Raw genomic sequence first — 15,638 nt, 5'->3', positions numbered from 1 at the left:
AAGCTGGGGGGGGGGGGGGGGCAAGGCCCCTTCGAAGCAATGCAACACCCCTTCCTTGTGCCCCCAGCCCCCCCCCCCCCCCATGCTCAGTTATGGGGACAAGACAGAAACGAACTTTGAGTTGTTTAATCCCCACTGGGTGCCCCTCCACAAAATCAGCCCCCCTCTCCTGCAAAGTGAACCCCTGTTACGCCAGCACTGTTCAGTCAGAAATACTTTTCGTTGGTACAGTTTATAGGACGCGTCACGGCGATCATGCTCGAATACCGCGAACAGTCACATGTCCAGTGTTGTTCGTTAGAGGAAATCGTCCTTTACCTTTCGTGCGACATGCGGTTACTTTTGGGGGGAAAACAAGTGAAGGATAAAGTCTACTGATTTCAAGGCAACTACTGTGCTTTGATGGCACAGATATTATATCAAAATATTACTCAACAGAAAGCAAATGATTGATGGTGTTTGAGGACACCTTTGATAAACTTTGGGACCATGAAAATTATAGTTTCCATTGTCCCCCATGCGTATCTGATCCAAGCAAAATTGTTTAGTGTTGGTATACACTGCAAAAGACTCTTAAATACGTTTACTTTTCAAGTTTCCTGAGGTCGCAAGTTCAAATCCACTCAAAGCCAATTATTCATAACTTTAAGTTTGGACAATTAGGCCTAAGTCGGCTCTGTTCAACCTAAAATTGCAACCGGTACAAAATGAGATTATATAATTACCGATTGTCAGGACTGTTGCAGTGTGGGCCCTCCTCCCCCTTCCTGCAGGCACTAGCCCCGCCCACAGGAGTTAACTCAAAACCAGACAATGCATTATTGTCTTGGTTTAGACCCGGGGCCCACGAATCTGTGACGAAGCGTGTCAGTCAAAGTGCAATACTCTACTTTCCGTCGACCCGAACCTAAGGCTGTCAACAATAGGGTGAGGCGTGGGAGTACAGGTGCAGAAGGTGTGACGAGCGATTTTTAGCTCGAAGTAACATTTTCATTCATCATTACCTAAACTGAACGGCATCTTGCACTTACAAATATGGGAAGCATGTTCTATTAATTTTGACATTTTTAAAATTTAAATTGATTATATATCGCTAGAGATCTGCAATTAATGAATCAGTATCAACCATGTGCAACGAATACTAAATCGGTTGGTGTTAATCAATAAAACTGTTTTCTAGTTTATTATCACAACAAACGACGATCTCGGTGAAAAATGTTATTTCAAAGATCACGAACGCGTCGACGAATTTCTTAAGTAAGCGATGGTGTTCGTTTCCGCTGGCTGATTTACAATCCCGTCCGCTTGAACTACAGGCATAAAATTGCATGAGTCATTGCCGACTCGCGATGCTTCAATCCATTACGCGCGATAAACGCTAATATCGCATAAAAATAAGGCGCAGCCGGAGCACGCACCAGACAAAACAAATCACTCTGGGTCCCGCGGTATGACCGAGATCGGAACGAAAATCGAATTATCGTCGTGACACATGGATCGCGTTTGGACTTCACCGTGCTCGACAGATGGATTACAACCGCGCATGCGCTGTACGACAAAGTAAGCGTCAAAGCCATAGGCATAATAAGAAAGGCGATCCTGATTCGAATGAAAAATTAACGTAGCCGCTCAAAAAAAAACACAACAACAACAACAACAACAACAAAACACACACAGGTGTGTATTTGCCTGCAATCGGGGACCCCCATATTGTCCCTCTTTTGTTTATACTTTTTTAGGAAGACCTCCCATATGTTTTGTACACGAATCCAAATTGGGAACCTGTCGGGAATTGGGGACCCTATTGTCCTCTATTGTTCAACGTCCCATATTGAATGCAGAAACAAACATTCACACGCCAAACGTTTCAATCTTCTGACTAGAATCATTATAATTTAGCCTGATGATTATCAGATACACTTGCAATAAGCAGACCATACAGTCATGTTTTCCTATACGTCCGAGGACAATGCTTTGTATTTCCCTTTGTCGCTGTAGTATAACACTCTCCCATAGACTAAGCACATAACCGTACGATCAAGGACCGCTTTCAACAAAGCCCCAACGTTCGAGGACTGAAAGGATCTTTTGGTCTCCCTTTTTGTGTGTCGGTCCACTAGGGTTATGTAGTATAAATGTACCTAAATTCATGTTTTGCTACTTTATACAGTCAAATTTGGAAAGAAATTAAAAAAATGTTCCACGAGTTTGCTTGCAAGCTTAACTCACGCAACGGGTGCATGCTTACGATCACATACTAAAACACCAGTCATAAAAACGACATGATAACATCATCACGGTAATATATCGACTGTATGCTTGGATAGGTTTTATGAGTGCTCCACGACTTCTCTTATACGGGCACATTTCAGGCATTGAGTTTACGTGCTATCATCATATCTCAATACCACTCTTAAAATGGCATGACAATCTTCACCAGAATATCGACTGTAGATGGATAACAAGCCCACTGAGTCGGCATTCGGCATTCAGAAGATCGTGCATCGCCTTCATGCTCCGCTGATTATAAGGAAACAGCCGGGCAAGGCTAAATGCAGCAAGAGGCATCACTAGGCAACGCCGCATCCCCGAGACGAAGGGAGGTAATCGCTCGCGCAGCGCTGGTCTGAAAATACCTGGAAACCACGCGCGTGGCGCGGAACGTAAAATGAACGCTGAATATTGGTATCGTTTGCGGACGTCTAAGAAATAAAGAGAAAACGAGCACAAGGGCGTATAACTGCATGGTTGGCGGACGTCTTAGAAACAAAGAAAAAAGGAACTGCGCAAATGAAGAAGTACATGACATGCATGCGAACAATGGCATAGTTTACGGACGTCTTAGAAACAAAGAAAAAGAAACCACGCACGTAAGGCACAACATTGATGCTAACAATTACATGGTTTATGGTCGTCTTGGAAAATTAATCATAAACCACTCATCTTTATAGCGACGTATTTATGCTATAAGTATCGATTTCAATTAGAGATGACTACATGACGTGGGTAATGCGAAACTGCTTTTGTATATCGGCGTTACTGCTTTTGTGTATCAGCGTTGTGATGATCCCACGGGCGTGGGTCGTAAATAGGGTAAATAGAAAGAAATGGATTCGTTTCCATTATGCCTCAAAGGAAATAAAACAAGACTTGAGAATGAGTTTCCGCGTGCATTTTATGTTAAACATCAGACGTATCGTCATAAAAACCCGTCGGGAGGGCATCATTCCTTCACTAATAACACACGAACCAATACCTTCATGAAAAATAATATAAAACAGATTTCGGGAAACAGTAAATTGTTTGATGAACTAACAGTCACACTTCCATCTGCTATAGATTTGCTAACGTTATTTCCTTGGTGTCCGTGATTGTTTGGCTATCTTTTCTGTTAACGCGGGAGATGGATTTAATATCGAGTTGCAACCTGATCCGCTGAAATATGACACATCGAGAGTCGATGGCTTTTACTTCTTTACCCACAGGGGGCAATTTTACGGTGCTGCTATGAATGCATATACGCACAAAAAATAATCAGAAGTTGTGCTTATAAACAGAGAGCCAAATTTCATGGGCTGGTATTGGTAAGCATGCACAAAAATACTGCATAGAACATATAGACATCGTACGATGTCTTTGTCGCAGAATTGGTGAGAACCAGTTACGAGAGTTACACAACGTATAATCACGTGGCGCTTTGGCTGGTAACCTATTTTTGCTAATGTTTCCTGTCCTTACACCAATAGCAGGGCCCAATTCCATGGCTCTGCTAACCGTTAGCGAAAAAAATCCATGCTTAAGCGTATTTCATAGGTTAACAAGGAATTTTGCTTCTGCGCAAGCGTACATCCCCTAACTAAGGATTCTGTGCTTAATACAGGGTTAGCGCAGAATTTTCTGCTAGCGCTGTTAGCTCAAAACGGTGACCGTAAGCACGGCATGCCGTGGTCAGCACCATACAATTGGCCTGTCATATGTGAATGGTGACCCGTACCCATTTACAGAACTATACTTTCTGCTTGGTAGCTGGGCCATTAATTTGCCCAAAGCACCAATTTCCTGACGTGCGAATTAAAAACGATCCAACTTCCTTTCAAAGGTAAAAGTGGTTTTGCTTCCGAGAAATGAAAGGCTTTGGAGGGTGTCAAGCATGTTATTTCGTATTTACGACGCACATATTAAAGGCAACATGGTGTTTTACCGCATGGCGGGTTCGTGACATCAAACAGAAGGGAACACAACAACTTTTTGTCAAGTTTGCCATGTGCGTTCAACGCATGAAATCACCAGCCGTTCGCTCTGCAGGACATTACAAAAATAATATGATCTCCCCAAAATCGAAACTTAATCTAATATGCTGCAAGTGCGAGACAATTTTGGCGTAAATTCAAACAAGAGGAAGTGCTTTTCACAGAGAAATACCATCACGACAGCCATTATCAAGCAATAACGATTTATTCAAAAGATTGTAGAGACGCTGCAATGTCTGGCTTCGCAAGCACTTCCGGCTTTTCTAGACTGTTTCTTATGAAAAGGCATTAGAACTGAGTGTTCGCGCACCTAACTTTGCGTCCACTTGTGACGTGGATGGCGATATAACGGCGAGAGAATTAATAACATCACGGTCATTTTGATGGGTCTTGAATTGAAAACGTCACTTATGGTTTCCTCAAGTTGTTAGAGGTTTATATAAAAAAAAGGTTATTGAAAGTGTACGCAGGCTTTCATTGCCAATGTATTGGAACAAACAAAGACAAATATCATGATAACCTCCTGCTTGAAGTTGTAAGTTCGTAAAGCAAAAACCAAAGTTAAGATGACGACGGTACTGTTCTATCTCTATACTGTGACGTCAATGTATTTTGATCTATTCTCATGACAAAAGACGATGAATAAATAAAATCACTGCATTAAAAAGAGGCATGTTTACGAGATGATAAGAACGCGTGTCTTTCACCTCACAAACAACGGTCGATGACGTTTGTGTTTTGGGCGGCTTGTTTTTCCCGATAACTGGCCAAAATAATCAGCGTTCCGTATAAATTGACATCTTCCTGATGCGTCTTTTGCACCGCGACCGGTGATTTATTCTACTAAAAACGGAAGGAAAGGAGGCAACTCTATGGGAAAAATCGTGCACATCACAAAGGGCAGTGACATTCGCCCTGCTGCAAGGATATCCTCAGGGTAAACTCTTCTCGAGCCGGTTTCAAATGGTAATTTGTTTAACAGCTATCCTCGTCAAGCGCGACAGTTTTAATGAGTGACCTTACATTTTCTAATAACACTTATCGCCGTGAGGCTGCATTGGATGTCACTGCTACACAGGCACCTGCGCGGCAGAGCAACCCGTGACGTCATTCGCACCACGTGACCAAAAACAAAATCTGCTTTAGGGAAATTAAACTAAGCCGGAAGGTAGCTGCTTGTTAGATTTTGTCGACTGAATTCCTAGCAGTCACGATCGTGCCCGATTCTATTTTGATCATAATCAGAAGGAACAAAAAAATTCGCAAGACAAAAAAAAGCGGTCAGTTCATGAGGTTATCGCATATCATGTGCTATTTTTGATGGCAGGAAAACCATGCACGTGCCGTTTCTGACAAGTGCATATTAAAAACAACAAAAGCAAGCGCAGGTTTAACCTTTTTGGATATATCGCAAAGGACATGGCGGTCATTTTTCTAAGTACATGTAGCATCTCTTCAAGATAACATCCACTTTCAGGGTACGAAGGACAGCACAATGACGAAGAGTATAGGCATGCATTTCTCCATTCGTCTATATATTTGGGTGCATACCTATGTTCCCCAATACCTATATGTTCCCCAACCCTAACCCTAACCCTAAGGATTTTGGGGAACATAGGTATTGGGGAACATAGGTTAGGTATTGTAATGGGGAACATCGGGATATCTTTTATTTGATGTATTTCTCTAAAGGAGTATGAAATAAATGTTTATTGCATTGAATTGAATTGAATAACACCCAGTAGGCCTATATTTCCTTATTGCTTGACGGTCAGTGATTTCCTTATGACAGTCAATACATGTAATACGAAGCTCAAACGGAGGTTCTTGCTAAAAGACACAGGCTGGTACCCCTGCGGTTGATTTTAGACGATCTGAGGAGCCATACCTCAGGAAGCTAGACAATCAGAAGATGTATAATTACTGTCGTCAAACACCAACCAGTATATATTTTCCGCTCCTAAATAGCCTACACAAGTGTATACACAGTTGTCCTCTACCGAAACGATAAAATCGATTTCCCCTCCAACAGAAACGATACAAGCGATGCGGTGTACATTACTAAAGATGCTTATGGTTTCCCTCTTTCTTTTACTGTACGATCGAATACCTATGTGTTTTCCCCTTTGCTTCCCGCAGCGCATGAAACCTGGTTAGACTCTTTCGTCCAAATCTTGAAACCAAATGCGAGACCCGTGACGTCGATTGACCGTATACCCTTGTGTTGCTATTATCGGATTGATGTCGCATTTCCGGTGGAATGTTTCTTACGGAATGGATATAATCACGGAAGTCGGGGATTAATAGATGAAACATAAATGGCAAATTGTATTCGTAATTTTCGAGGAACGAAAAACAATAATAAGTGACAAGAAATTATGAGGTTTTGGTGGTGAAAATTTAAAATCAAAATGCATGCATGACTTATAAATTAACGGCAATCATGGCAAAGCCCGAAATGAGATGAATGGGCCGACTAAACTGGCGTATTAAATCTCCATCTTAATGACAAAAAAAGTGTTCTCAATGATCTTCAAGTCAACATTCTTAATTTATTTTTTGTCTCAAACTCAACTAGGAGGAACTCTGAGAGGATTTCAGCCCCAGAGCCTTCTTTTTGATTCATCGGTGATAATACAATAATACCAACCAAAGAATAATTCATATCTGTGGACATTTATCATTAAACCATTCGGCATCGAAATGGCCGGGCTCAAAACAATGTTGACAACATCAGCGGCGTTGCAAACCATGTTGCAACAATGAACAGTTTTCATCGCCAACATTCCAGAGCCGTAAAAGTCAATTAACATACCTCGCGACATCTAACCACATCAGTGAAACCTCTGTTGTTTCAAGTGGCGAGGACGAACGTTCAATCCGAACCGTCTTACCAAGACAAAAAGATCCACGGCGATCGCTTACCTCTATACACGCCAGTCATCACATCATGTTCACGGTCCCTCACGGCGTTGACATAGTCGGCAAAGCCACCTATTAGAACTCGTTATATGCCAACGAAGGCAGCAGTGAACATTTTCACGAGGCACTGTCGACGAAAAGCCCTATAGCTCACCAAGCTCTTAACGCCAGTTGTATACTAATCAAAGCTTATAGCACTTACGATCGAAACCCATACAGTCCAGCACTCCACTGTAAAAAAAATACTGCTTGGGTATGTAACAAGCGCAAAGACGCGGAAATAAACTGCAAACAGCAGTTTTTAACATTGTGCAGAGAAGCGGTTTTATAACTGGTTATGTCTTTATATAAAAATCGGGCACGACTCGCACGTGATATGCCAGGGCACGTAATAATTGCCGCAACCCCACATGAGGCAGGATGTGCATTGCACGCTGCGCGATGTACACGTCTTTGTGACAGGCGCATTTCGTCCTCATGTAATTCTACCTATGAGCGCTGTTTTACCCATACACCGAACGGCGCATTAGTTATAAAAACATCATTCCCTTTATGCGCCGTTCCGTGCATTTAACGGCGCAGCGTTTTATGAAGAAAGGACATGACGATTTCCAATGCCACAACTATAGATTACTGCGAAAAACCCTCGCAAATGCTTCAAGAGCGTTTTTATCAATAAGGCGTGCACGAACTCATGATATTTTTAAATTGAATGATATTATGTTAATATCCCACAGGTTAATGAAACTAAAAGGTAAATGGTCATTACAGGAATAAACACGCGAGTATAATCAAACATTACAGTAAAGTTGAAAAGGACGATAGCATATTTGAAGACCTAATGCGATCGGCAACAAACAATATCGTGTATATAGATAGCTCAAACAAAGAGTTCGAAAACGAAAACGGTTAAAATAACAGGCAAAAGGTCAACAAAGGATAAAACGGAGGTTTTAATTTGAAATACAACGTAAGACGTCATCTCAGGGTTGAACAAAAATACTTCAAGAAAAAAAATCAATATGGCAAAGACGGAAATGGTTATCGGTATAATCAATCCGTAAAAATGTTTCATTATCACTTTGACATTTAGTTTGTTATCTCTAAAAATGAAAGTGAAACAAATATATTGTCTTGTTATCTAAAAATATTAACATATAAATAAAAACTTCATATAATGTTTAGTCATAAAATATAAGGAAACTCGCCCATATTTATATTTGGCGGTGCATTATTGCGCAAGGCGGAAAATGAGGGAACAATTATTTTCCCCGCCTACGGTGAGGACAATGCCGCGAATATTGATAAAAACGAAGAAAAAAAATAGGAAATAGGTCAACAAAACAGACAAACAAAGAGAGGTTAAATCAGCTTACACATCTGGCACGTTATCCTGAAAAACAAACGGATGCCTTCAGGAACATGGTTTACATTGTTTGTGTTTTTAAAAGGTAAATCTGTAATGAATCCAACAGTTTCAACATCAATCTCCATGATTATATTAATAAATCCAAGCATGGGAATTACATCCGAGCTGCAAAACAAAAATGTTCGTTTCGATCCGTCCAAAGCTCGTAAATCGCGAGTGTTAGAAAAAAAACAACCTCGGACGTTTTCGCGGAAGCAGTACATGCAAAATACATCGGCAACATTCACGATGCGTCACCGTCCGAAAAAAAATATATTATGGAATTTGCCACCACGCACCGATTAAGAACCTATTTGGGAGAGGGAGTGTTTTAGTATCTCCACGCGCTACATGCTGTGCATATAGCCTACAAGTCCGCCCGATGCCCCTTAGGATCTACTGGAGATTCAATCACACGCGCTATACATTTTAGAAGATCGATGTCGAACGCCATTGACTTACCCTTCGCATGTTATAGAAGGCCATCATGCGTTACCGTAATTCAGAAGATAAAGCTCGCGCCTAGCGGGACCGATCATATCATCTTCGCCAACACGGTCTAGATTGGTCACCTCGGCACGTCTTCACAAACACACGCGCATTCCGAGTTTGGTTCCTGGCTTCAAGTCTCATGAAGCAATTGCCGTGGTTTTTTCTTTTACCCGTCCGAGGCAACACGAGCCGGCCAGGCCAAACGCCTCTTCTAAGCTCCCGATGACGTCATTCCATCGACCGGTCGCGCTCGCTCCGTAAACATCACTCTGCTTTGTTACCTAAACCAGTCGATATCAAATGTTGCAATTTTCCGAAATCGTCTCCGAGACATACCGCCAGAAATGCATGTTATTCTCCCAGTGATAATATCCTCATGTTCTCGCACCGTTATCGCGATTCGTTTTGAGTGACACCCTACACTGACTGCCGTTTGTGTTAATGCGGTAAATAATCACTTGGCGCATCTCGACGCCAAAAAGGCGGAAGCGGATGCATTTCGGCTCGATTTATACCGAGTATAATTATCATTAATGTGAACACCGAACTGTAATCTAATTGAAACGCGTAAGTGTCTTACATCATTTAATGGAAGCCAAGATTATACAGCACGTGGGTATGATTATGCAGTACACCGCAGACAATGATCTAATGCACGAACAAAACAATTACTATCACCCATCAGAAAATGTATGACTGCGTACTAATGTAACATTTTTTAAAAAATAAATATCTTACCAATCAGCGACACACTGTACACTCTTGTATACGCCGACGTTGCGTCTCAACCAAAGTAATCATTTTCATTTTAACCATTGTATAAGGCACGCCAAAATGGTATCCAATTGTGATAAAAATAGACCAGTTTCTGCTCTTCAAGGCAGCATCGGATGAATTTAGCGTTGTCTCTCCCACCAGTCAAAAAATAAAAGCAAAGGCAAGTGATATAGAAACGATGTACCACTGGAACAAAGGCCAAAAACGTGCAACGGAAACGAGTAGCTCGCAGCGAAGCGTGTCGGATACGCCCGTAAGTAGACTCAAAACAATCCGGTTTTTTTTGTCAGGCACTCCAGTGCATCCTCCCAAATCGTCGATGTTATAAAATGTAACCGGCAAAAAAAAAGTAAACACGGACTATTTACCATATGTTCGATATTTCGTATGGCATCAGATCCACTTGGTAATTCGAGTGTTCCACTGAAATGAAATTTGAGCAACATAAAGCGGGTACTGTAACAGTACTCCGTACTTAGGTCCATAGCCACACCCGATGCGACACCCGAAGTATTACACACATTGTCTCGTCCAATTTTTATACTTGCAGACAGCACGCCCGGTCACACTGCTTGGATCCTCCATTCGGCGTACCAGGAAATATAATACAAAGTAATTAATATCGTTAATTTCCTCGTGGGTAGATGGTGAAATCGTCACCGTACCCGGACATAAATTATTGATAACGTTCAATAATACAGCATTTGGAATAACTGTCACTCTTATATTAAAAACATATTGATCCAATTGCGGCGCCACATTGGGAATGTTTCGATGGGTTGTGAAACAGAATTAGATTTTATGTGACAAAATCCATAAACTTGCATATAGGCCCAGTTAACTCTTTACTCTTGACGACGTATTTACTATAATTTTGTGTTTAGATTTAAAGGGTACGAGAGGTAAGTTTTTCTTAGGAACACAATTTGTGCAACTTTCTACTCCTATTAAATATATGGAAACTATTGACATCCCTGTTTGCTTAACGTATTTGGAAAATTGCACTTTTTTAAACATTAATGTTAAAAGTGTCCATGTTTTTTCCGGACACTTGAGGGCTCTGTTGCTGTGATGTCATTTGAGGAGGACACTGACAGTGTTCAGTTTTAGGGGTTTCTGATCACATTGTGAACCCCCAAAAATGCTCATTGAAGATATCTTTGAGAAAAGTTTTCTCATTGGCTTACTGCCATGTACTGACACAACAATGAATCACAAAAGAACGAATTTCTTGACAGCAAAATATTTCCAATTCTGGTAACTTTTAGTGCTGATATAGCTGTAACATGGAGGTTTCTGCCTGAAATGAAATCACACTTTTGCTCATGAATACAGAATTTCCCATTAGCATAAGAAACAAAAATGCACCAAAATACCCTTGAAAATGACAAAACGAAAATTGAAAAAAAAACACTTAAATATGGCACAACGGTGCATTTTCAAGGGCTGAAGAAAATAACATTACATGGACCCCTTTAATTTGAGAAAACAAAAACGTACATATGAGGAAAAGAGTAAATGGCTATAAAGCTGCACGTTCAATGCAAACATAAGGAACAGCCATGAACGATTAAGCAACGCATGAACTAAGCCGCATATTTCAACGGCCTTTGTTCCTGTCGCTCGCCTGACATTTTTGTTTATATTCTTGCATCCAATATTAATACAAATTGTGTCAATTAACCTTTAAATGATGTTGATGCCATCAGATACATCAAGCCCTATAACGTCTGTGAGCCTATCTCATATCAATATGCAGCCCCAAACAAAATGAAACACTAACAAAAATTATAATTAGAATACCGTCTGTTTTATGTGTGATAGTGAAACATAATAGGAACAGGACAGAAAAAAAGACAATACCGCTTAAAGGGCCAGAAATGTGAACATTAAAAAAAAATCGTTGATTTGCAAATGTGAGTCTTTTGTAAATGTGTGTTGTTTGTTAGTCTTTCCATTGAAGTTATAGAGTGAAGGCCATTGGATTGTATGCTAATTATTGTGGCCATGCATATTCAACAGGGCACAATCTTTGAAGCTGTTGCAATCGCTTCGGTCTCAAATGTTGCTGGGATATGTGGGTTTTTGCTGTGGTTATATCTCTCTTGTCTATCTGGTTTTTTTCTATCAATATACCTAAAAGGGTGTCCCAATCATTGTTTTTGTTTGAAAGGCGACTAACAAGAGCCCATTCCAGGATCTCAAGGGATTTTTTTTTTTATAGAGAGCTAAATCCCGAGATTTCGGCCCCAAAATAAAAAAAAATGGGTGCGGCGAACCACGCACGCGTACTTCGGACATAATTCATCATTATTACCCACACTGTCATTGGCAACTGCCGATTATAAAACTCGTCACACGCACCACTGCGCAGTTCGTGCATCGTTTAATTATACTACCTCAGCCCAGTTTTGGTGGACACATCTACATGTTTCTATGGCAACTGTCGGAAAAAATCGACATCTGTGTCTATTTGTGCCGTTGCGGCAATTGACAATATACAAAGCCTGACGGACGCGAACACCAGTGAGAAGTTGCCTATTGGGAAATTACTAACGAAGGGTACATTCTTGCTTAGATTTATGAGAGGATAATAAAACAAACTAGATGTTTATGTTTATTATTTTGATAACAGGACAAAGGGCTTTTTCGATTATGATTTTTTAAAATTAGTTTATGCCTTTTTGGCGATGTGGAGTCATGTAAATTATATTTTGTGTACAAAGTGCATTCAATATAAAATAAAAAAGTTTTGACATGTATTACAAATCAGTGGATGACGTCATCTTGGCGCCATGTCGAACTTTGTATATGATTATCTAACTTTCCATCAAGTTTCAAGACGATCGGACCTTCCCTTATATGTGTTTTGAAAAATGGTGTTTTTTATGACGTCATGATGACGTAACACATTTCCACATTTTTGTGCAAATATCTATGACCTCACAAACCTATTACTACACGAATTTGAATTTTATCATAATGTAGTGTGTTCGTGAGATATGACGATAATCGTCAAAATTTCAGAAATCAATTTCAGAAATCTGTATGAAATCACGTGATGACATCAATACGAGTCACCTCGATTTCCAATGATTTTAAAAAAGACAAAACACCGTTAAATTCCAGAATGTCGTTTCTGGCTATGGCTTTACTTTCGAAGCCATAACCATTTTTTAACTGAGATTCTAGGCCAATAACCATGACTTTCGTAAAGCATCTAACACCACGAAAAACAAGTAAACACTTAAATCACTGAAAATGTAGGACTTTCGTTTTGAGTTAAAACAAGATTTTCTAATGAACCCCTATTGAGAAACTCATAGTTTGTAATTCAACGCGCTGAACCCAGATGCAGAAGGTATATTAGCTTGAACTAAGCTGAAAGAAAATGCTGGCGAAATCGTTTCCGATATTGTTAGCGTTGCTGCAGATTCCATCCTGTTCATGACTTCTTAACAATGGTAGGTCTTTTTGAAAGCACAATAATAGCTGCGACAAGGTGATTCAACCGTGATGACCTACGCTTATTCCCACGCATAAAAATTCACTTTCTGTCGGTGAAACCATTGAGGAATGAAGCAGAGGTGAAAAAAACAACGTTGCGTCACCACACGTTTAAAATAAACCCCGATAGTCAGAGGACTGGGCATTAAGTCTAATGTCTATTCAACCTTGAACTCAAAACGCCCTCATGTTTTGTAATGACTCCCATCTGCCAGGCAACGAAACACATCTCCCCGGGAAAACAGATTAGCGTGGATGAATACGTGGAAAAACACTTGGAACGGGAAGAGAGGAAAAAAGCGTGGCAGCGCCACTTACTTGATAAAAAAAAGACTTATTGGGAAAAACAAGACTTAATGCCAACCTAAGAGCGACATGTAATGCCCAGGAAGCGGTTTTTTTCAGGAGCTAACTTCCAGCATCCATGCTTCTAGCGTTGTGACTTAATAATGACTTCACCTGCACCAACGGAAAACTAAAGCGGTAAACAGGAAAGAACTGACACTGAGATTTCGTTCTGAAGTTGAAAATTATCACGAGGACTTAATTAATTTGCTACCATTCGATACAAACAAGACGATCCCGCACGCTATAGCTGTTACCCCCACCAAGTTCCATTATCTGCAACGTCGCATCACGAATTGATAACAACTTTCTTTTTTTAATTTCACGATCGAACGAGTCATGCAAAACAAGCCAAGCCCGAAACAACCTTTCGAGCTACTATAATCGATACTTGATCTCGACAACACTCGAGCGATTGGAATCGAAGTTCCGATTTTTCTCTCCCGATCGTGTTCACACATTGCAAAGGCCATTCGCAGAGGGAGTACGTCGAGTAATCCGAACGGCCCTCTCCTTCCCATTAAAACATTATACCTTTACAGTAAAACTTGTATAAAAACAATCTAAAAGCAGGGCCCAATTCCATGGAGCTGCTTAGCAGAAAATCTTGCTTACATTCGCTAAAAAAATATGACCTGGAATCCAGGTCCTGTAGTGCCTGACACTTTCTGGGTCAAAATGACATTTTTTTGACCCTTTGACTCCTTTTCTGGGTCATTTTGACCCGGAGAAGTGTCAAAAGAGTCAGGCCCCATAAATGACCCGGATTCTGGGTCAAATCTGATCTGGACCTAGCAAATTTATGTGCAAAGCAAAAATCCGCAGAGAACCAGCCACGATTAATATACATGTACATGCATGACAATTTCGCTGGTAACCCATTTCTAATCAGCAAGTGTTTTCTGTGCTTAGCTGAGCTCTGTGGATCGAATCGTCTCCAGTCTGCAAATGGTCGGCTATACCTTTGTGGACCCTTTACGGGGATAGGATGAAAGCGAGGCGAAACTGTCAACCCAAAAAGTCCCACATAAGATTTGACGAGAAATCTAGGTTCTATTGGGCCTGACACTTTTCCGGGTCAATATGACACTTTCCGGGTCAATATGACACTTTCCGGGTCAAAATTACACTTTTCGGGTCAATATGATACTCTTCGGGTCAGAATGACTTTTACTGGGTCAAAATGACACTTTTCAAAATGACCCGGTAAAGAAGTGTAATTGTGTAATACTTTTTTTAAAAAGTGTCAGGCCCCGCAGGACCCAGATTCCGGGTCAACATTCTGACCCGTGAGTTTTTAGAATGTTCGGTTACATGAATGGACACTCATGTAATATAGCTTTGCAGACCTAAATAGTAAAGACACGAAAGAGCCTTGGCTCTTCAGATACAGCCTCGATATGATTTTTCAAATATGGCGACTATGTGCACAGATTTTACGGTGCAGCCTTATTATACAAAGCTATGTTGTCAAAATAAAAGTAGCTTTGTGACGCTGCAATCTCGAATGAAAACCTGAATCGAACAGCACACGGCGTATCGGTTGACTCCAAACGACAACATCATTTTTAGGAGTGGCAAGATGAATGGTTTGGCTCTGTGCATAGACAATAGAGGCTGGTGCTTTTGCGCATGCTTGCACATTTCAGAGTTCATGTTCGGTGTCAGTGCCCTAGGGAGGGACGAGAATCCACGAATTGGCACATCGGTTTGTGATCACTCATACAATTCCTCGTCTCGTTCCCAGACAAAGGCAGAGTCCATTAAAGAGGTTTTAATAATACGTTCAAGCTTGTGGGCGTGACTTTCAAAGCGAAGAAAAAATTAACAACAGAGAGATCTTTCAAATAAAATCAAGTGACGCGGAGCCATTTAACAAAGCCACAGGACCACGCTGCACGAAGATCACGTCTCACTTGGGTAACACAAATTGCAAG

At 40.8% G+C, this 15,638-nt stretch overlaps 1 protein-coding gene across 2 annotated transcripts in view; it reads right to left on the bottom strand.

Annotated features, from left to right (window-relative positions):
- Positions 1-9,400, bottom strand: part of LOC119723487 — a 28,403-nt gene extending 19,003 nt beyond the window's left edge. The window contains exon 1 of one of the 2 annotated variants that reach the window (XM_038194165.1): positions 9,043-9,400. In XM_038194165.1, the coding sequence (XP_038050093.1) occupies positions 9,043-9,069 (27 nt within the window). In that variant the 5' untranslated portion in view covers positions 9,070-9,400. Of the gene's footprint in view, positions 1-7,175; positions 7,412-9,042 lie in introns of those variants that run through there. The other variant, XM_038194166.1, reaches the window with a different exon arrangement.
- Positions 9,401-15,638: the final 6,238 nt, after the last annotated feature.

The sequence above is a fragment of the Patiria miniata genome, unplaced genomic scaffold (genome assembly GCF_015706575.1).
Source record: "Patiria miniata isolate m_02_andy unplaced genomic scaffold, ASM1570657v1 HiC_scaffold_17, whole genome shotgun sequence".
NCBI classification, from domain to species: domain Eukaryota; kingdom Metazoa; phylum Echinodermata; class Asteroidea; order Valvatida; family Asterinidae; genus Patiria; species Patiria miniata.
Note: the sequence above shows the minus strand (reverse complement) of the source record. Positions and strands in the feature narration are given on the sequence as shown.